A 23,276-nucleotide genomic window follows, 5' to 3' on the forward strand; every position below is an offset into this window, starting at 1 on the left:
CCTCGCACATTAGAATAGAAGATGGAAATCAAAACGAGACAGTGATATTAAGCTCAAACTCATAAAGAATTAGCAGCGCTGGAGGATAGATCTTCATTTGGCAAAATATCAACCAAAGTTTAGTTACCACCGCAGAAGATGAGATGAATAAATATAGCTGCTGAAAACAATAGCAAATGTCTTGCTCGGAGGTTTAATGGATTTGCATTTTAAACATGGGTAATATGAAATAGCCCTTAAGGCGTTTTTTTTCAAACTTGCCATCTATTTTTAGTAGGGAATTTTTTTTTAGCCAGTTCTGGTTTGTTTAAAAAAAGAGAGAGAGATTTAATCATTTTTGCTTAAACATCATTAAGAAAGGAAAATTACACTAGTTATCTCCTTTCCTTCACTTAGTACAAATCCCAAAGGCCATGGAGGTAGTTAAATAAATAAATGGGAAGAGGCTGCTGAGTGAGGTATGGTATTTGTCTGTTGTAAATGAAGTTGTCATTCCTAAGCCAACCAAATCATGCATTTTTTATGAGAGGTTGCAACTTGCAGGAGATGGAAATGTTAGACACTAATTAATAAACGTGGCTGGTACAGCAACTCAGACAACTCAGAACTCGGAGACTAAGCTGCAGCGGCAGCGTTAGAATACAGAGTTCAGTGGTGCTTTTCTGTTGATTGGATGAAACGCCTCTACCCTGTCAGAAGGTTCAAGATAAAATACAGTTGGCTTAAATATTCCGAGTTAATTTTGAACCAGAGGTTTTAAAGATTTGCTTGTTAGAGGGGCGTTGTGGTGGTGGTTTTGGTTTGCCTTAGAGTTGAAAGGAAACTGGAGATTACTGGATAAAGCATCGCTGATCTTAACAAGCTACTAAGAGTAGATAAACGGTGTCTTGGGTTGCACACGAACTGCCCATCAACTCCACGGTTGGTTTAGAGGGTAGTGTTATTTTACATCATCAAGTTGATGTTTAGTTGAACTCATACAGTTGGTAAATATTGCAGATGAATTACTGGAAAGCTCTCCAGGCCTGACAAAGGAGGTAGCCCACATAAACTGAATGTGTAGGGCTTCTTATGAGACATCTGAAATGAAGATAATACAGTTCCTTGCTATGCAATATAGGAGGTTGCGCTGTATGAAACTGTCACCATTCAACCATTGTCAGTCTACAAAAACGGCAGTTTCACATGATCAACCTAATAACTTGACATATCGGTGTTTCTGTGTAACAGATATAAAGCGGTTATATTGTCAAGGAAAATACTCTGTGTAGATGCAGGGGAAGGGTCATGATGCCTTTTTGTGGGTGAGCCTATGGCAGAAGTACCGGGAAGAGGGAGTTCTCCAGTTTGACTGGAAGAGAAGGGAAATATGTAGAGCAATGATGAGAAGTAAGCCTGAAAAGGTAACTTGGGGGCAAAGCATGGAGTTCCTTGAAAGACAGGCCAAGGAGCTGGAATTTAATTTGGCAGATAATTGAAAGTTTTTGAACAGGACAGAGACACGATTACACCTGCTTTTTCGTCAGATTAAATAAGGCAGCGGTGTGTATGATGGTCTGGGAGACAAGGACCATAGTGCATGGAGACCACTGCAGGAATCTGAGTGAGCCGGAGTGAAAAAGAAATTTGGTGGAGACAGATCTAAAGTGAGAATTCCAAGAGGCAGAAAAGTAAGCCAGTTTAGCCAGGGTATTGCTTCCATGAGGGGTCTGGAAACGCAGACCCGGAGGCTGCTCCCATCCCTGAGATGATGCTTCTTCAGCACCAAGTTCAGCCCAGCACCAATGTTTCCAGTGAATGACCGAAACCCAAGTGCAATGTGGGCAGTTTTCACTGTCCAAAGGATATTTCCTATGGGGATGAGGCAGGGGTGTGGCTGGAATTGAGCAGAGATAATCCTAGGAAGCAGTACCAGGAATTGTCAGGAACTGAGTTGAGTCCTGGGAAGGGGGTGGAGAGATCGGGGGAGGAAACAGCTTGGCTAAGATTGGCTAAAACAGTTTGGCTAAGATTCCGAACCGGGTATTAGGAGTCTGCAGGCCCTGTGGGCCCAGGCAGAAGGGCCGGTTAAACAAAACGGGCATCTGCACCCAGAGTGCAGGTCAGCGAGGGAGGGGCGATGCCGTCCGCTCTCCAGTCTGCAGGCCTTGCTTCCCCCAGTTCACAGGGTGTTGAGAACTGGGTAATGGTGACCATCTGGAAACAGCCAGGGGTTGGGGAGGGGGAGGCACCACGAGCCCAGCGGGCTGGGCTCTGGTTTAGGCCAAGGCCATGTGCGAGCTGAGCCCAAAGGTGGTCATGATGGGTCGAGGCTATTGTCAAAAGGACCGTTTATGTTTAAACCAGACTCATTTGTCTTAAAATGCGAGGTTATACTAAGTTTGTGGCCTGAAGAACCATTGTATGGGAAATGTAAGGGAAATACCAGATCATTAAATCACTCCTCCATGGCCAGGTCAGGCACTGTTATTTCAGCGTGTATTTTCCTGACTCAATTAGAGAGCGTGTCTAATGTAACATCTGGGTAACATCTGGAAGAATAACTTGGAGCATCCATCGTTGATTTTGGAAGACAGTTCCACAATCAGAATGAAATCGTGGTTAGAAAGGATATCTGTATGTTGTAAATTTTGGCTTATTAATCGGGAGTGGTTATACTCTAAGCGTCACCCAAAATCCTTGTGTGGTCTTTGCTGCGCTCGTGATTGTCATAGCATTGCCTGAGCAGCGCTGTAATCCTACACACCTCTTCTTACATTAAGTCTTTCCACTTATCTCCATTTTCAAAGTAGTTCTAGGTCCTCCCGTCTTCTGTCGTTAAAACAGGTAGATCTAAACAGAGGATTCCAGAAAAGCTAAATACTGTCGTTCAGTTTTAACTAGTTTTGCTTTGCTTTTCACCATATCTATTTGGGAGCTCAACTAATTGGATCATTTGTTTATTCTATCCCAAAGATGCAGTGACAGAGGGAAGAACCAAAATCTTATCAAAGAAATTGCTTTCTGTTTACAATAATACTGCTAAACACAGTAATAATACCTTCTACTGAAATCACAGCTAATGAGGCACCAACTCTGACAAGAGGTTTAAAAAGTGTCGTAGATTTACCTCTCTGAGTAATAGAATAGTTCCAAGAAAAATTAAACTAATAAAGCATTAACATTCTTCTTAAACAGCAATGCTTCGAAAAGCCTTCCGCTTGCTTTTTGTTATGACAGCGATTTTTCATGCACGTTCCATGCCTCCTATTTTGAGCCTATTCATTTTTCTTCTCATTTTAAGAATAAATAAAGCAAAATGGAAGCTCGTGTTATTATTTAGTATGAAAACACAGAACCGAATTATAGCTAATGAGTGTGGTAAACGCCGGGCCCTACCTCCTCTCGTTTGTATGTGTTCTATATACAGAAGGTAACATAGGCTGAGTAGCGAGGACGCCAAGTTACAGATGGGGTTGGGGAATGCTATTTGACAGGCGATTAGAGTAATCTGTCAGAAATGATGACTTAATCACCATAACAGACTCCAACTCCCCTCATAGAATTCCACCCAGAGTAATCTAATTTTCCTGCAGTATTTTATTTTATTTATTTTATTTTTTTTTTGCCAGGACTAAATGGTTTCACTGCTTGACTTCTCCCCTCTAGTGTACCACCCGATTGTAACAGAAATGTAAATAGCTAGTGTCATTACAGCAAAAAAAAAAAAAGGCTGCCTTCGAGCCTGAGAAGCCAAAAGCAGACATATAATTCTGGGTTCTGTAGGTTGTTTTCCCTCACTGGGTTGTTAGTATATATGGAGAAAGCCGGCAGCAGTATTATCTGTGTACTTCCCATGTGACCAAGAAAGGCTGTTCCTTCTAGTATGTTCTCTCAGCTTTTGAATGGGACCTTTTCCTTTTTCCCTCAGGGAAATCCTTTTGCTTTGTAAAATAATAATGATAATGATAACTTTACTGGGCACATACTATGCAGGCAGTGCTTTGAGCACGTCCCATGTATCAATGGCTATTAGGAAGAAATAGTCATTTATTTCCACTCTAGGCTTTTTCCCCCTGGTTGTGATTTGCCATGGGAAGATAAAGGATCACTTACGTTTCTTTGTTATTGTCACATTCAAATCCCCTTTTCTTCTTTGGTCACTTTTATAAAAATATACGTCAGCAAATATTGGTTGAAAGTTTTCTGTGCACGTACTCTGTTAACTTAGTTAATAGAGATGCACAGAGGAGCAATTTGGAATAGTACCGTGACTCAAGGCATAGAGGAATCCCATACACTGCTTCCACCAAGGAATCTGCATCTTCAGAAGGCGACTGTCTACTCAGTGTCATCCAGAATTTCCAAAGCAGTATTCAGATAAACAGGCATTGTACAATCCAGTCAGTTAGCATAAAGCCAAATACCGATGCCTATTGTTGTAAATGCCGACTTATCCAATAAGTGGTCTACACTTTGATTGATTGTATAGATTCCAGTGTACTTTTTTGCACTAACACTTTTTTTGTGAAGAAACCACAAAATGTAGGATCAGTTAATGTCAGTGATTCAAAACTCTTATTCTCCTCTCGTAGAATAACTGACAGCTAATTTTGCTTGTTATCAATTTGTTTCTCATCAACATAGGTATAGAACATTTTGGATAACTTGGCCCATGAAACGAACCTCAGAGTCTAATTCCATTTTGCACGTCTATTTTAAGTGGCCTGAAGGGATTGTAGAAAAACTAGCATTTAATCTCTCTGGATTAGCGCATATAGTTCCCTTGTGGTCAAATGGCACATAGATTGGAGCTATACTTTCCTAATACAGCTATACGGCTGTTTTTTTCTTTGAATCGTGGCAGGCTTGTAAGTTTTCTTTCCTTCCTTTTTCGTAGAGAAAATCTAGACAATCTTCTTTGTTCTGAGGCTAATTTAAAATATTTTACTTCCTCTTTTCCAATCTGAATGTCATTTATTTCTTTTTCCTGCCTCGTTTTTCTTGCCAGGACTTCCAGTACTGTGTTGAATGGAAGTGGCAAGAGTGAGCATCCTTGTCTTGTTCCTGACCTTAGAGGAAAGGCTTTCCGTTTTTCGCTGTTCAGTATGATGTTACCTGTGGGCTTGTCATGTATGTCCTTTGTTATATTGAGGTGCATTCCCTCTGTACCCACTTTATTGAGAGTTTTTTAATCATAAATGGATGTTGAATTTTGTCAGATACTTTTTCTGCATCTACTGAGGTGATCATACGATTTTTACCCTTCATTTTGTTCATACGGTGTATCACATTGACTGATTTGCAGATGTCGAACCATCCTTGCATCCCTGGAATAAATCCCATTTGATCATGGTGTATGACTTTTTTAATGTATTGTTGAATTCAGTTGGTTTCTGCTTGTCTGGAAAATTCCTTATCTCTGTTTCAATTCTGAATGATAACTTCGCTGGGTTGAGTAGTCTTGGTTGGAAGTTTTTTTGTTTTTGTTTTTCCTGTCATCACTTTGAATATATTGTGCCACTCACTTATGGCCTGCAATGTTTCTGCTGAACAATCTGCTGATAGTCTTATGGGGGCTCCCTTGTACATAGCAAGTTGTTTTTCTCTTGCTGCTTTTAATAGCCTCTCCTTGTCTTTAACTTTTGACATTTTAATTACAGTGTGCCTTTGTGTGGCTGTCTTTGAGTTAAGCTTATTTGCAACTCTCCGGGCTTCCTGGATCTGGATGTCTATTTCCATCCCCAGGTTAGGGAAGCTTTTAGCCATTATTTCTTTAAATAATAATTCTGCCCCTTTGTCTCTCTGTTCTCCTTCTGGGATCACCTAGAATGTGAATGTTAGTCCTTTTGTTATCCTGTAAGTCCCTTAAGTTATCTTCATTTTTTTCATAAAAACTCTTACTATTTGCAGATGATATGATATTATATAGAGAAAACCCTGGACTCCATCAAAACACTGTTAGGTCTAATGAGCAAAATCAGTAAAGTTGCAAGATTTAAAATGAATACACAATAATCTGTGGTGTTTCTCTTCACTAGTAATGAAATATCAGAAAGAGAAATTAAGAAAACAGTCCATTTACAGTTGCATCAAAAATAATAAAATACCTAGTAATAAATTTAACCAAGGAGGTGAAAGACCTGTATATAGAAAACTACAGGACATCAATGAAAGAAATGGAAGAAGACACAAATAATTGGAAAGGTATTCTGTGCTCATGGATTGGAAGAATTAATATTGTTAAAATGTCCATACTACCCAAGGCAATCAACAGATTCAGTACAATCCCTATCAAAATTCCAATGATAATTTTCACAGAAACAAACAGTCTTAAAATCTGTATGGAGCCACAAAAGACCCCAAATAGGCAAAGCAATCTGGAGAAAGAATAAAGCTGGAGGCAACATGCCCCTTATTTCAAAGTATATTACAAAGCTGAGGTAATCAAAAGAGTATGGGATTGGCATAAAGACAGACACATAGATCAATGGAACAGAATAGAGACTCCAGAAATAAACCCACACATATATGGTCAGTTAATTTACAGCAGAGGAGCCAAGAATGTACAATGGGGAAAGGACAATCTCTTCAATAAATGGTATTGGGAAAACTGGACAGCCACATGCCAAAACTGAAACTAGACCACCATCTTACACCATACACAGAGATTAACAAAATGGATGAAAGATTTTAACATAAGGCCTGAAACTATAAAACTCCTAGAAGAAAACATAGGTAGCAAGCTCCTTGACATAGCTCTTGATGATGACTTTTTGGATACTGACGCCAAAAGCAAAGGCAAGAAAAGCAGAAATAAATGAGTGAGCCTACGTCACGCTGAAAATCAGCTCCTGCACAGCAAAAGAAACTATCAACAAAACAAAAAGGCAACCTGCTGAATGGGACAAAATATTTGCAAATCATATATCCCAGGGATTAATATCCAGAATATACAGAGAACTCATAAACTCAGTAGCAAAAAAAAAAAGTCTGATTAAAAAATGGGCAGAAGATCTGAATAGACATTTTTCCTAAGAAGACATACAGATGGTCAACAGGCACATGAAAAGATACCCAGCATCAGTATTCTTCAGGGAACTGCAAATCAAAACCACAGTGAGCTATCACCTCACCTGTTAGAATGGCTCTTGCCAAAAAAACAAGAAATAACAAGTGTTGGTGAGGATGTGGAAAAAAGGGAACCTTTGTCCACCGTTGGTGGGAATGTGAATTGATGCAGCCACTGTGAAAAATAATGTGGAGGTTCCTCAAAAAATTAAAAATAGAACTACCATATGATACATCAATTCTACTTCTAGGTATTTATCTGAAAGAAACAAAAACATTAACTCGAAAAAGATACCTGCACCCCCATGTTCACTGCAGCATTAGTTACAGTAGCCAAGATATGGAAGCAACCTAAGGGTTGGGTGAATGAATGGATAAAGAAGTTGTTTCATATATAAATATGTATGTATATATATGTGTGTGTGTATATATATACACACACACACACACATATATATATATATACACACACACACACATATATATATATACACACACACACATATACCATATAATGAAATATTATTCAGCCATTAAAAAAATGAAATCTTGCCTTTGGGCAACATGATGGACCCTGAAGATATTATGCTAAGTGAAATAAGTCAGACAAATACTGTATGATCTCCCTTACATGTGAAATCTAAAGATTAAAAAAAAAAAAAGCTCATAGATACAGAGAATAGATAGGTGGTTTCCAGAGGCAGGGGTTGAGGGGTGGGAAAAATAGGTGAACTGGGGTTTTTTTATTGTTTTTTTTCATTTAAATAAGCTTTTAAAATATGTATTTCATATGTGCAAGTGAAATACATAAAAACATATATATACACGTACACATGTATGCTACACACATTCATATATAAGTTTCTAATTGGAAAGTACCCTAAAGATTGAGATGGCCTAGTATGGAAAAGGAATTTTGGTAATGCTCTCGGTTCTTAGAAACCACCATTTCACAGCACAGCTAGGATATGCTAGGGGTAGGGTCGGTGTGGAGGAGTGGCTGGGGGTTTATGCTCCAGCCCGAGACAGTCCCACGAATCCCGGCTCCACTGCTGACTTCCCGTATGCCTTAGCCAAGTTCTTTAATCTCTCTCTGTCTCCCTCCTTCTTTCCCTCTCCCCCCACCTTCCCCCACCCCTTAAGTTCCTCATTCACATCTATCTCAGGGCTGTTGTGAGAATTAAATGAGTTAGCATACATAAAGAGCCTACAGCAGTGCTTAGTTATTAGCACAGAAAAATTGAGAGCACAGGGAAGATTTCCTCAGTTTTTACCAAAATTGCCTAAATTGTCCACTTCACTTAACAAGTGTGGCAGTGAGCACCAAAACCAGCTTCGTCCTGATGATAAAAGCTGGTTTAGACCCATCCAACACATGACTTTTGTCATCTCTATTCGTTCAGAGGCGTCACTCTATTAAAGATGCTTTTGCAAGTTTAGCGATGTCACCATTTTCAACAGAGAAATTCAAAAGTCCTTATTCAATATGATAAGTCAACATTCCTAAAACTCCCTTTGTTTCTTCCCAGTCTCCTTTACGCAGAGCATAAAAGACAGTGACGGAAATGGCAGAATTTCCTACCTAGAGAGGTAGGGGAGCCTCTGTAGCTCTGGGAGTACCTTATGGTCATAGAGGACCCCTTGACAAGACACACAATTTCCTTTTGGGGGATGGCATGCATCCAGTTGGTGACAGTTCTTTTGAAACTTATTTTTGCCCGTTTACAAAACTTTTTTGAGAAAAATTCAGGAAGCATGGGTGCCTTTGGTATCTCACAGTCCACTCTCCATCAAGATACCAAGTATCTTCTGCGTGGGTCACATCTGCATTGTCAGGGAGCAAAAGGAAAATCCCAGTTCGTCTCTCCTGGCTGGAGTCCGTTCGTTTTCTCATTTGGTTGGCGGGTGGCTCTTCCGTGCATCCACTTCTTCCCGCCCCCTCTGTTTCCCCCTTGAAATATTTTATGGGCAGTAAGCTTAGAGCATGTGCCATCACGGCTGCTCGTGCTGGGTGTCAGGATGGGTTTAGTAATGATGTGCGTAACAGTGACGCTGTAAAACCCATTTCAGGTTAAAAAGGGCTTGTTTTATTGAGTCTCCTGTTAAAGGTGGTTGACTCATCCATCAGTGATGGCTGGAGTTAAACAAGTTTCAACATGCGTTCTCCTGTGTGTGAGGAACCGGCCAACTCACCTTCACCCGGGTCTTCTATCTTCCTGCCTCCACCTGGCTTAACTTAACACTGGCTATTTCCACTCAGAATCGCCCCCGTAGCCATCACATGATTAAGGCAGAGAGATCTGGAGAAATCTCGCTGACTTGGTAGACTGGGCGACTCCAGAGAACTTGATTCGTGGATGCTGTTGCTTGTGGCCCAGCAGCGTCTCTGTCTCTGGGATGTGATGGGACTCGTAACGGGGCCTCTGCAGCTCCCTCCACATGCTGTCACCCCCACAGGCTTTGGGGGATGCCTGTGCCCCACAGCCGTGTCCTCACCTTCATTTCCTTGAGCCACAGCTGGGCCCCCGGGTCACGCATCCAAGGTAAACACGTTCAGGAGTGAGAAGCAGCAGGTCCTATCAACAATAAGGGAACTCAATTCTGGGACCCCATGTGTATGTGGCGGAGAAGCAGAAAGAGGACCAGAGGCCACTCACTCATCATTAGGAGGCAGGATGAAGGGTGAGGCTTGGTGCTGGAGGCTGGCGCCCTCCGACACTCACAGCTTCCCACGAGAGAGGAGGTGTGGGATGAAAACCAGCCCAAGCCAGAGAGGAGTGGCCTGCATGTGGTGAGACCCTAATCAGACCCCCGAGAAACGGCAGCTCAGTGGACTGTAGTCACGTGCCCTAAGCATGTGATCGAAACTGAATACAGATGTAAGGGGAAGTAAACCAGCGATTTCTCCGGAAGCTACTTGACTCCAGTACCCGCCCCAGAGGGAGGGAGGGAGCTCTTGCAATCCCCCCTTTCATTAGATTCCCTTTGCTTTTTGTTTGTTTAACTGAAGTGTAGTTGATTTACAATATTACGTTAGTTTCAGGTGTATAGCAAAGTGATTTGGTTATACATATATATGTATGTACTTATATTCCTTTTTTATTCTTTTCCATTATAATTTATTGTAAAATATTGAATATAGTTCCCTGTGCTATACAGTAAATCCTTGTTGTTTATATATTTTATAGATTTCACTTGCCTTTAAATAAATAGGGCTAAATAGAAACCAACAAGTTACCCAGTACCCTACTGTTGAACATGAGGCAAGATGTCATTGTTCTGTAATAAAATGCAAAAGAAATTCACGTACAAAAAAATCTTCAAGGAAATGGGTTTGGAAGGCTTTCTTCATTGAAACGTAAACTTGATGAACTCTGTTAAGTCAAATGTACTGCCAGGAACCAGGATCTGTTTCCAAAACACTTGAATTTGCCTCCCTGGGACAGGCCCTCTGCCATAGGGGAGCCTGGTGTAAGACAACCAGAGCCCTGTTGTGGTCAAAGTTTGCTCCAAGGGCAGCTGAGTTGAACTCAAGTCTTAGACTCACTGCTGCTGTTTCTCCAGCCCTCAGGGAAGCTACCCTGTCAGTGTCACAGGCCAGAAGTTACAAAATGCCTAGACTCCTCTGACCAAGTAGACAAATCATGACAATACAGACCAGTGAAGGTTTTTTCAGACGCAGCTGATCCAGTGTGATGATGGAGTCTCACGTTAAAGGTGGTTAACTCATCCATTGGTGATGGCTGGAGTTAAACAGTATCAGTATAATTAACTGCATTAATAATGCAGCCTCAGTATAATTAACATGCCTCTTAACATATAAACAACGGAATATTACTCAGCCATAAAAAAGAATGAAATACTGCCATTTGCAGTGACATGGATGGGCCTAGAGATTGTCATACTGAGTGAAGTAAGTCAGAGAAAGACAAATATCATGTGATATCACTTATATGTGGAATCTAAAAAAAAAAAAGTACAAATTAACTTACCTACAAAACAGTTATAGATGTAGAAAACAAACTTATGGTTACCAAGGGGGAAAGCGGGGGGAGGGATAAATTGGGAGATTGGGATTGACATATATACACTCACTATATATAAACTAGATCACTAATAAGGACCTACTGTATAGGGAACTCTACTCAGTACTCTGTAATGACCTATATGGGAAAATAATCTGAAAAAGAGTGGATATACGTATATGTATAACTGATTCACTTTGCTGTACACCTGAAACTAACACAACATTGTAAATCAGCTAAATAAAAATTAATTTAATTAAATTAATTTATTAAATTTAATTTAATTAATTAAATAATTAATTTTTAAATTAATTTAATTTTTTAATTAATTTAATTAAATTTTAATTAAATAAATTTAATTAATTAAATTAATTAAAAATTAATAAATAAATTTAATTAATTAAATTAAATTAAATAAATTTAACTAATTAAATTAATTAAAAAATTAACTCCAATAAAAATTAATTTAAAAAACAACATGCCTCTTAGGAGACTCCTTGGGAGAATTCTTGAAGAGAATGTGCTCACTCGCCATAGATAGAAGGAGGAGGGATCCAGCCCCAACCCTCAACTCTGAGGGTCCCTTGCATCTGGTGGGACGTTAGGAGATTGGAAGGGTGATGGCCAAGTTCTCGGGCCCTTCCTCCTGTTGCTGCCATCGCCCCCCCCCCCCATTCCAGTGCAGAGCACGGTGCAGACCTCTGACCTCTGGCCCCTCCAGCTCTGGGATTGGAGGCGCCAGTTCCCCGTCATGACAGAAGCACTGTTGTCAGGCTTCAATGCTTGACACCATGGGGGTCACCTTCAGTCCTTGAGGAAGGCCATGAGCCTCTGGCTGCCAATCCAGGGCAGTTCTGATTCAGGGCTGAGATGTGCATTGTTTTCCCTGTACGTGAACTTCTCCGATCCAGGAATGTATCCCTCACTGTTGGTCTTGTCATGCTTCATTTACGTTGTGTTTGGTGAGTGATCTTTGGCGACATCGATTGCTTCCTCTGTTGGTTAGAATGTCCCATCGTCATTCTTCAGGAACAACGTGACTTAGTTTCTCTTACTCTGTTCCTTCAAATTTGTTGTTCCTTCCCTGAAATGCCCTTCACTCAAGTCCTGATTAGCGCCCTTCAAGATCTAACTTGACCATGGTTTCAGCTGAGATGCCTTCTTGCCGTTCCTTTGACTGTGTGGGGTGTGTCTCTTCTGAGTTCCCACACTGCATGTGAGAAACGGCTGGTCTGTCTGTCTCATCCTTGCGTTACATACTCCACCATGACCAGAACTCTTTTTCACCCATCATTCCCACCACGTAACAGATCATCTGGTCAAAGCAGAAATAAGCGAATGCGTGAGTGGTCTTAGCATCCTACTGGGTCAAATCTTTGACATCATTTCCTGTTACAGGGAAAGAATCCCTGTATTATAATTTGAACATTTAAACTAGAATACCCCTTCCTTTACAATAACTTCCCTACTCCGCTCAACAAATCTCCCAAAGTTCTTGGAATCATGAGACTTTGAAGAAGTGACACACGTTATGAGAACGACTCCTCCAAACCATGTTTTTTTTTGTCTTCCTTGACATTTACGTCCTGTGTCTGATCAGGAATTTGTAACTCAGATGAACTGTTCGTGGTAATGAGCCATTCTTAATACAGTCCTGATTGAATACCTCTCTCCAAGAAGGTCACGGCGCTTTACATATGTTATCTAAATTGTCTTCAGAACATCGCTGGAGTAGGGTGACCACCATTCAGAATTCACCTTGGTCTGACAATCCAGATCTCTGTGAGGTTGACTTTTTTCCCCTTCAGAGCCCCAGAAAGACCGAAACCAAGTTCACGTCTGCAGTGGCTGTAGCTACCACTGCTACATTCCTGAGCCTGGATAGTCTTAGGTCAGAATCAAAGCTAATTCTCTCAGCAGCAGCAGGAAAACCCAGAGTCAAGCCTCTGTTTAATACCCGTCTTAAAGCTCCAGAGATAAAGCATGATGCGAGGGCAGAGGAAGATTACTTTCACCCAAGGGGATGTTGCTGGCGCCTTCAACTGAGTGTTTGTCTGGTGCCTGCAGTGAGTGAAGCCTGCAGTTCTTCATCATAGGCTCATAAGTCCAAATCCCGTGTTGGGCATTTTGGGGGGAAGCAGTGTGGTTTGGGGGAATCGGCACTGGATTAAGAGTAGGGAGCTTAGATTTCTGATCCCAACTCTGTCATTAACCATCTGTGTGTCCTTAGTGAAGTCACTTATTCCCTTCAGATCTGTACATTGAGAGCATTGGATGAAATGATTCCCAGGGCCCTTTGCAGCTTTAGAGTCGAATGATTCTGTCCTTACTGCTCCCAGATTTCCTCCTCCAGACCTCTGTGCGCGTCACAGATGGATCTGAATGCTCACGGCACTCTCTCTGTGCTGCTTTTCTGATGCTGGTCACCATCTTTTCCCCTTTACATATGTGCCTATCAACGACCATGTTGGGTCGGCATCTTCCCAAGGGCAAGAGTCCTTCACTTCATTTTTGTGTCCTATACATAACGTTGGTACACTTATCTCTTGTCTCCTATCCCTTGAACCTGTGAATCTCATTGGAGTCTTTTCAGCTCATTGACCTGTTACAAGTCTTTCCTATCTGGAAAGGAGAGACCCCGGCCCCATCCTCCTCCCCCATCCTCCACCGAGCCTCCTGTCTTCCCCACTTAGAGCTAATCTTCTTGAAATAGTTGTCTGCATTTCTCATATCAGCTGTTCCCTTTCCTGTTACTCTCCCGCTGCCTACAAGCTGGCATTTTGGCCCCTGCCACCCAACAGAAACTGTGTTGATAAATTCCCTTAAAAAAAAAAATTTTTTTGTATTGCAAAACCCGGAAGGATACTGGGGCGTTTTCATCGTAGCGTCTAAGAGCACTTGCTCTGACCATCGCCTTGTTCTTGAAACTCCCTGCATGGCTCCAGTGGGGCCAGCTCTTCTGCTCCTGCCTCTCTGGATGGCCCTTTGCTCTGTCCCCCTTAGACTCCCCTTCCTGGCTGTTCTCCACAGTTCTGCCCCTGGCTCTTGTCTCTCTTCACTCTGCATTTCCCTCTCTGGACAGTTTCAGCCACGCCTGGGGCTTCCGCCACCTCCCAGAGCTGTCGCAACAGCTCAAAACCCACATTTCCAACTTCACCCCAAATGCAGCGTGTCCTGACCTGTGCCCATCAGTCTCTACACCCCCTCCCCGAACTGCTCTCTCATGTTTTCCCGATTTAGGCAGTTATATACAGGACACAACGTTATATATAGGACACAAAAGTGAAACGAATAGGCAGTGATCCCACTACACATTCTGTTGTCCAGGCCTGGGGTCCCGCTGCCCCCTCATCCCTACAACCAGCCAGTAACCTCTGAGGTTTAGACCTTCCCTGCTGTACGTGGGCTGTTGCAGTAGCCTCTTAACTGTTCTCCCTGCCTCCTGTGTCTCTCTTCTACCATCCATCCTCCACACTGCAGCCAAAAATAACTTTTCAAGGACGCAGATGGGATCTCGTTGCCTTGCTCCTTAAATATTCTATGCCTGATCGTTGACTTTTAGAGGAAATTTCAGCTCCTTAGCACGTGGGATCCTCTAAGGCCTGGATGCTGGCCGCCCTGGCAGCCCCTTCTCGTGCCTTCCGCCCTCACACTGTGGACTCCCTCCAGGAGGACTGAGGGCTTTCTCACCACGGTGTCCTTGTGTGGGGTTGTCCATTCGTTTCAAGGGCCACCCCCTTCCTCTGCTGGCAAGTCCAACCAGCCTTTAGGACTCGAAGCAGATAGGCCCTTTGCCAAAATCCCCCCACCTCCCTCACCAGGCAGAATGAGGTATCTGCTCCCCTGGGCTCCCACAGCACCTTTTCTTAAAAGGCAGGTCGACTTACTGACTCCTAAGCATTCCATTCTCATGCTAGTCTCTTCTCTACAAATTGAGCATGTTAATGAGTGGAGTGAGAATACAAGTAGACCCCACAACTCCAGGCCTGTGTTCTGTGCATAAGAGCATCTTGCCGTTGAGAATAAACGAAGCAGCTCTGAATTATTTAGCCTCTTGTCCCCTGATACCGCTCCCTCTTACCTCTTCCTCTTGTGTTTTGAAGACCCTGGCAGCCATTAGGTGCACGTGATCTCGACCGCCTGATAATCATTTCCCATCATTTCAGTGCCAGAGCCCAGTACCAATCCCCTTTCATTTCAATTAGATAAAGCCCAGAGCTGTGGCTGGCAAGTAAGGGAAGTCCACTGGGGAAATTAAAGGTTCAGAGAGAATAGGGCCCATTATAATAAAAGCATTTGCACAGCCACTGATTCCATCTACCCTGTGGCTGCGACGTTCCTTGGGGTAGGATGAAATATGAAGAAAGAGAACCCATGAAAGTCATTTGAGGAATTTATTTTAATTGGAAATGGTGGCAGCTTTCTGTGCTCTGCAGATCTTCAGATCACGCACAATGATGTGATTGGCATCGTTTAAAGAACCGTAGAGCATCTTGTTCTGCCACGATGCAGGATCTTGGTTCCCCTTTGTCTCAGGCGCTTCCTCCTCCTACGTATGTACTGAATGTGATCGGAAGCCCCTCACTCCCGCTTTTCCTCCTCCCCCCCCTTTCTCCTTCCTTCCATTCTTTCGGTGCCTCTGCATTTCCTGTTTCACACTTCGTGTTTAATAAAAATGGGATAATGGCACCTCAAATCAATCAACTGGTCAACCTTCAGATTACTCAGAACTCAAAACACAGCCATGCAGCAGACATAGAACGGCCAGAAGAAAAACAGATCATCTGTGTTTAAATTTGTAATAATACAAAATAACAGTAACTATTTTTTTTCTATGCCCCGTTCATTAAGCACGTCACATGCATTTTCTCAGGTAATTCTCACGGCCCTACTATGCAGGGGTCACCTCCAGCTCGCAGATGAGGAGACTGCAGCTCAGAGGAGTTAAGACGCTTGCCGGAGGTCACGTAGTTGTAATGAATGGCAGAACCAGAATTACCTGTAAGATCCAGGCAGAAACCATATTGAATGGCAGGACCAGGTTTTGAACTTGAGTCTGACTGCAAAGCCCACGTGTTAAGATACCATGTCACAGCGCCCGGGACTTAAAAGTATCCTGTTGCTGAACATCAAACACATGCTTGCATTTTAAGGTAGCTCGTTTTAACTGTGAGAGGTCTCGTTATTATTTACGTGCCCTTATAACAATGTCAGTAGTCGTGTTGAATAGCGTGGGATTTCTGAGACTGTTTGTTCAATCTGCCTTACTTTCTCACTTTTCTATTTTTAGATGCATCATCCCATTCAGATGAAACCTGCAGATAGTGAAAAATCAAACGGTAGGTGGTGACTGACTGTCTTCCTTTAATGTCTGTTCCTTTAAGTGAAGACGTGAGGTGGGGGGCGGGAAGAGCTGGCCCCGTTGCTGTTTCTCTGGGGAAGGCAGAGAGATGTGCTCCAGGAAACCTCCATCGCGGTGGGTACCTCGCCCTCCTGCCTCCTGTATCTCTGGGGTAAAGACCTGTGAAGATGATACAAGGAACGGCTTTCTGTGTCCCTGTTTGGGGCTTGCTCTGTGTGGCCACCCTGTGGCTGTTGTTTACCTCCTCTGACAGCAGCTTGGGCGCCTGGTGGGGAGGGGTGACCTTATACTATGCAGAGAAGGTGAGTGAGAAGGGCATCGCCCACCAAGAATGAGGCTGTCTTTTTTCCCCCCCTCCCTTTGGTCCTCTGGCTTTGCAACTGTCTCACTGCACTTTTCTCTAGGTTGTATGCATGCATTTGCATCCACATTCATTGAGAATTCTGTCGGCTGATTAAATAAACATACAGTCAGTGCAAAAACAAAACAAAACAAAAATACGCATTTGATGAGGTCGGTGAAATAATTGAGACTTGCCTCTCCAAGACACCAAAGGGTTGCTAACCCCATTTATCTCTGAAGTTTTTGCTCCCACTTCTGCAAACCTTCTGTCCCTGTTTTGTTCTTTGGACTGGCTGCATTGTATGTTAAAGGAATCGTCTACCTTCCTAGACCTCAGCCCTCTCCTGCCCCACAAGACTGACATGGTCAGCATGGCCGCCTTCCTCCGGGCAGCTCTGCACCTCATTAATTAGTCATGGAGCAGAAGCCGTACACTTAGAGATCTGCATTGTCTGCCAGTGTAAATTATGACGGGGCTCTGCACCTCTCCACGAGGTATTTTCTTTTGCTAATTGTAGTGCATCCCATTTTCCGGCCCCATACACTAGACAGTTTCGAAAGAAATTCCACATCGTACAGTGGTGTCTGTCGGAGAGTAGATGTTGGTGCTTTCCCCACCGTCTCCTCACCAGCCACACGCTTCTCTGCAAATCTAACTCCCTTTTTCCTACAGTACTTTATCACAGGCGTGGCGTTGAATGTCAGAGGGTCTAAAATCCACCCCTGCTTTGTTGTGGGATCTTGGTCCAGTCACCTCACTCCTTGGCTTGACAGTTATTCATCGATTACTTACTATGTACCAGGCATGTTGCCAGAGGCTGGGACTGCAGCAGTGAATTTTTAAAAGAAGAAAAGGACACAAAAGACACTGTCCCTTACCTGCTGGAACTCACATTCGTCGTCACTGGTTTCAGTATCTAATAATCACTTGAAGACCAGACTTTAATCTCCTCCTTCATAAAATGGGATTAATGCTAATTGCCTCTCATAGATGAGGTTTTTTTTAAGACTCATAGAAGGTGTTTGTGACAGTGCCTTGTAAATGTTCAAGCACTTCTGTAAGATGTTGGTCAGTGTTCCCTGGCCTTTAGGGGCCTTCGCCGAGTGTGTCTGCCCAGGCAGAAGGCCATCTCCTCGTGCCGATTTGTTCCAGGAGCGTGTGTTACAATCTGTTCTCTTCCTCCTGGGAGAGAGGCGGGATGGATCTAGTATTTGTGGGATGAATTCCATCAGTGAAGGTCATCCTGGCACATCCAGCCACCAGGAGATGCTCTCTGTCCTTTGGCCCCATAATTCTCCAAACCGTGTCAGGACACGGGCCACGGGATCAAAGTCTGCAGGAGGGGGTTCGTCTCAACCTTAGGCCATAGTGATAAAAACGTGACAGAAGAGAGAACCGAGTTGGAAATGTCTGACTTAAAATACCCAAAGAGTTGAACCGAGAAAGGGTTTCTTCTTCTGCATTTTCTCCTGTGCAGGTGCGAACCCTGACTGTCCACAGGGTGGCTGCCGGGAGGGCTCAGAATGGTCGGCTGCCCTTGCTGTCCTCTGTCTCCTGTGGGCACTGAGGGTAGTGTTTGCTTTGGATCTAAAACCACAGCAACAGAATCAAACTGCCGTGGGCACACCCATGTTGCACGATCTCAAAAGCCAAGCAGGATTGGGCTCTGTTTAACTAAGATGAGCAAATCCTAAAAATGCCATTTTTCAGGAAGCGCCCCAGGGTAGCAGGTGAAATCTATTTTGAGGAGCCCGGACTTGACCCGGACCCTGCACTTATTGGCTGTGACCTTGAGCAAGTTCTCTACTAACCTCACCCAGCCTCCATCTCTCCCGCTGTAAGAGGGGCTCCGGAAGCCTAGTCTGTGCCCTTCCTGTAAGGCCCGCCTTACAGAGTCATCATGCAGTTAACACCCACAGAGCTTGGCGTAACACCCGGCACGTAGCGTGCGTGCAGTCTGCTACATCGGTGGCCTAGCTCCAGCCAGTTGAGGTAGTTGTTTTGGTGTATCCTGAGAGCAGAGGCCAGCCCTTCCAGCCTTGGGCTCTTCCTGCCAAAGCTTAGATCTGTGCACCTGAAGGAAAACGCCCAAACCTTCTTGCTGGGCCAGTTGTCCCTTTGCTTGCAGATCTACCTTCATTTTCTGAATTTCCAGTAAAAAGAAAAAGTCAAATAGTGTAAATGGACCAAAAGCTGCTTTGAAAGAGCTCTTCTTCACAGAGGCTCAGAGGGACCCCCACCTTGCATAGCCATGAGCAGACTTCAGGGTTGTCCTTGGAAGAATCAGGAGAAAGGTATCATTTCCCAAAGCCAGGGATAAAAGCTGCAAGCCTTTTCTGATTTCACATGACATTTTTAACAGGTAAGCATAGTTTCTGCAGCTCAGAGAGCACCAAGATTTCTTTGGCTCAGATGCTCGAAATAGCTCCTGTGGTTGTGAAAGAAGTATAACGAGCTCTAATTGCACTTTTTTTTGAGTTTGCTGACATTTATGGATGACACAAAGGGCTCATCACAGTGAAACAGTTACTCTCTTCATTATCATTGTGTTCAGATTTCCCGAACTTCGTATTTGCTGAGCAAGGCTCATCACAGATTCATTAGTGATGGACAAACGAATTCCGGAAAAGCAATCACTCTTTTAAGCTTTTGTCCATGCAGGGATTCTGACAAAGCCCAGAAATGTTAGTCTGCTGTATCTGCCCTGCACTTTACTCTCTTACCGAACGGGCTTCTGGAATCTCCACAGCTTCCTAGAACCTGCCCTTCCAATGGCTCTGATTTCAGCTGCAGTCTCCAGCACATTTATGTAAACTCCTAGCATCTTCCATTTCTTATGCTTCTACTGCGCCAGGTATCCAAACAACGGATCCTCCTCTGGATTGGCAATACGACGTCAGGGACTTTGAGAAGAGCACACTGAGTATGTACCCAGATTTCAACAGCACCCACCTTTTTTGGTGATTTTTCCCTTACACCTAGTTGAGTGGATGGTACAGGAAGGGCATTGGAGGAGGCCTGGATTACTTTAGGGACCAGCCACACTCACACACATGTAGTCACTCTTTATCATTCTCTCTCCCATTGGAGGGCCTGTTTTCCTGCTTTTAACCTTCCATCACTATGCAGAAAAAGCAACCAGCCGTGCGAGATCGAAAGTGAAACGCAGTTGCTGGATCTGAAGTCGGTCCAGCAGTGGGTGACAAGGAAGTCGTGGCGGTTGCCTTTGGTTCTGTTTTTGGAGTCTCGGGAGCTGGAGCCAGTGTTCACTGTGAGGTCGCACTTCTGACTTGAAGGATTATTTTTGACTCTGTAGGCAGAGTATCAGAGCTTTAACCTCCAACCCCACAGCTTGTCAGGGTCCTTAGAGCCTCGAATCCAGAAATGCCATTTAAACGCCCACACACACACCGCCAATCTCTTTCCTCGAGGCCTCTGAAACCCCCCGTGGCTGTGCTTCAAGTTCCGAGCTCACAAGAGTCAGGATGACCCGACGTTGTCATCCTGGGGAGGGCGAGGCCTGTGGAGATAGGAATCCAGGGTGTTCCCGTGCAGTCACTTGCTGATGTACTAGAAGATGAAGAAATCATTTTGAAATTCAAAGTAGAGAGACCCGTGGATTCGGAGGCCGTAATTAAATGCCATATGTTAGCACTCACACATTGAAAAGTCGTTAATTAATTCAGGCCGCCCCGAATCCAGGTGTGACTTTGACAGATTGTACACCGGTGTGTTAGCACAGACTTACAATTAGGGGGGGTTTAAAAAATGAAGTTTCTAGTCCCTGAACCTAAAAAAGTCCCCACTTGTATTTAATATTAACCCCTTCTCATTTATACCACGGAAGGGGAGCTGGCAGTGGTCACTGGTATGAATCCACTTTCAGTTCTGCTACTGTTATTGACGGCAGCAACCCCACCTGTGCAGCACCTGGTAGATGAAGTATTTCCCCTCATTCATTCATTGGTTATCCTAAAGGAAAACATACTTTTTCTTTAGAAGCCAAACACCTTATCTTTTCTTTTCTTTCTTTTCTTTTTTTTTTAGTTCCCCTAAAGCATTTAGCAGAATACTGTGAACATGGTAGGTTTATCTAAGCAATTGGCATTCTTGTGGATTGAAAAAACTGGTGAGATACTTAACTGCCCATGAATACTTAGGAAAAGCCCACCAGGAAGTTCATCAAACATTGATGAAAAAGTTCAGTGATTTCAAGATAATTAAGTTTGTTTAAAATGTTGACAAAGCTGTTTAGCGATCCTTAGAATGGGGATCCTAGGAATAAAAATTTTCACTGGAAGAGCGGGAAAACTCACTGAATGAAAAGCTAGATCTTTGTAGCTATTCCCATTTTGCCATTAAAGCAAACAAGGCCCAACTGTGAAAACCACAGAGCTACTTCGGCTTGCAGAAGGTTGCCAACATCCAGGTTCCTTTATACATGCACACACGTGCTGACACACACACACAGGAAAGGAAGTTAGCGCTTTCAATAGCATATGGAGGGTGCAGATTTCCTTTTCTTTTTAGCTAATACTTGTTACTGAAAAAAGTGACAGTTATCTTTCATTTCCCTGCCTGAGTTTACCGCCTCATTGTGCCTAGGAAGTCAGGATTTCTTCGTAAATGGTTTCCATTTTTTGTAAATTCATCTTAGGAAAAAAGTCATACTTGAGCTTCTCGGGAGCTGCGCGTTTAGTTGACTATAGCATCCTGCACCCTAAAGCTCAGACCCTGAAAATGGTCTTTGCTAAATACCGTCATTATAGGTTTATCGGGGAAACCAAGGACCAACTGGGACTTTATCCTTTGCTTTTGTTTGAAAACCTGATTCTTCAGGATAAGAAGAAATACAACAGAAATTTTTTTCTACTCGTCAAGGTATCAGCCACAGCTTCCTCGGGGTAGGAGTCCCAGAGATGAGGGCAGGAAGGGATCAGGGCGGGGGGCAAGAACTACAGCTGCAAGTTTTCCCTCCCTCCCCAGCCCCATTTCCGCCAGTCCCATCCATTCCCCTTCTGCTTCAGGGGAATGCCACGTGCCCTCAGGGCCACTGGAGTCCTCGCATGCTGAGGAGTCTGGCATCGCACTGGAGGTCAAAGGCTCCCGTTGGAAAGAAAGCACCTCTTCTGGGGCATCTGATGCTTCTAATTCTTAGACCCCAGTGCCAACACAGCCCTCAACTTACTATGCTTTCACCAGTTCCTAGTAGATTATTGGTAGTCCACTTACTCTGACAGGAGAAAGAAGGACTTCTTAAATTTAAAACTCTTCATCTCCATAAAGCAAGTGGAGTCCTCAGCAGCCTCTGCTGAGGAATCAGAGCCAGTGACACCCCCTTTCTCCCTGAGGAAGCTCAGCACAGGCGGTGGCCCTGGACCACCTATGACCTTCCTTCTGCATCCAGCCCCTCTCTGCAGATGAAGCAGAAAATGGTCCATATTGTGCTTCAGTCAGGCTGCCTTCCTCCATCCACCACAGAGACAGTCCTTATTCATTCCTGACTCTGCGCCTTGTTTGGTTAGTACGTGATGCGCCCAGCACACTACCAGTCCATCCAGACCCCGCCCGTGCTTCTTAAAGTCTGGTTTCAATTCCACATCTAACATCAAGCCTTTCTCAAACGCTGGCACCCGATTCATAGTTCACAAGGATTGTGTAATTGTGGTTTTCAACCTGTATTCTTTGGAGCCCTCGTTTCTCTGCGTTGTCTTGGGAGCCGCCACCAGTGTGGAGAGAGAGGCTGGGTAGAAAGCGATGCTGAAGTCCATGTTCAAGTGCTTCCTTCAGCCAAAGCGTGTAACCAGGCTGCCTTCTCTCCACCACGTGAGAGAGAGAGAAAGGAAAGAGAAGAGGAAAAAGAATCAAGTGGAAACCTTCATTCTATGGATGACAAGACTCAGGTCCACAGAGGTCAGCTCGTCCTCCAAGGTCACCCATCACCTTCATGGCAGCACTGGAACGAGGACCAGGGTCTCCCAGTCACAGCACTGCCCTACCCTCCCAGCCTCATCTGCCTCCTCTGGACTTGTCAGAAACACAGAAGAGTGAGCAGAACCCTGGGCCGAAGAAGGTACCAGATCCTGGTGCAGGTTGGGCCACCTCCTTGTAGAATGATCCTTGGCCAGATCCTTCCCCCTGCTGGGTCTTGGCATATCTTCAGAGTCAGACAAAACGTCTTCCACGTCTGTTACTTCCGGCCTGGGAGTCTACAACTAGGCGCTCTTAGCCCCTCAGCGCCACCCTTGTCCAATATAGTAGTCACGTGCAGCTTTTAAATTTTAAATGAGTTAAAATTACATCACATGAAAAATTCACTTTCTCGATCACACTAGCCACCTTTCAAGTGCCCAGTGGCCACACATGGTTTTCACTACTGGGGTGGACGTCACAGACCAAACTTTCCCCTTCTCTCCGAGTTCTACTGGACGGAGCTGCTTCAGAGTAAGTGAGTCTCTGTTCCATTATAGATCTTCCGTCCCGGCTCCTGGAAGAC

At 43.9% G+C, this 23,276-nt stretch overlaps 1 protein-coding gene across 11 annotated transcripts in view; it reads left to right on the top strand.

The window, feature by feature from the left end:
- Positions 1-23,276, top strand: part of CELF2 (CUGBP Elav-like family member 2) — a 304,739-nt gene that overhangs the window by 204,784 nt on the left and 76,679 nt on the right. For all 11 annotated transcript variants that reach the window (XM_027121595.1, XM_027121594.1, XM_027121598.1 and 8 more), the window contains one exon: positions 16,366-16,414. In XM_027121595.1, coding sequence (XP_026977396.1) covers positions 16,366-16,414 — 49 coding nt within the window. The remainder of the gene's footprint in view (positions 1-16,365; positions 16,415-23,276) is intronic.

This window comes from Aethalodelphis obliquidens, unplaced genomic scaffold (genome assembly GCF_003676395.1).
Source record: "Aethalodelphis obliquidens isolate GAN/ISIS:26980383/991018 unplaced genomic scaffold, ASM367639v1 scaffold23, whole genome shotgun sequence".
NCBI classification, from domain to species: Eukaryota; Metazoa; Chordata; class Mammalia; order Artiodactyla; family Delphinidae; genus Aethalodelphis; species Aethalodelphis obliquidens.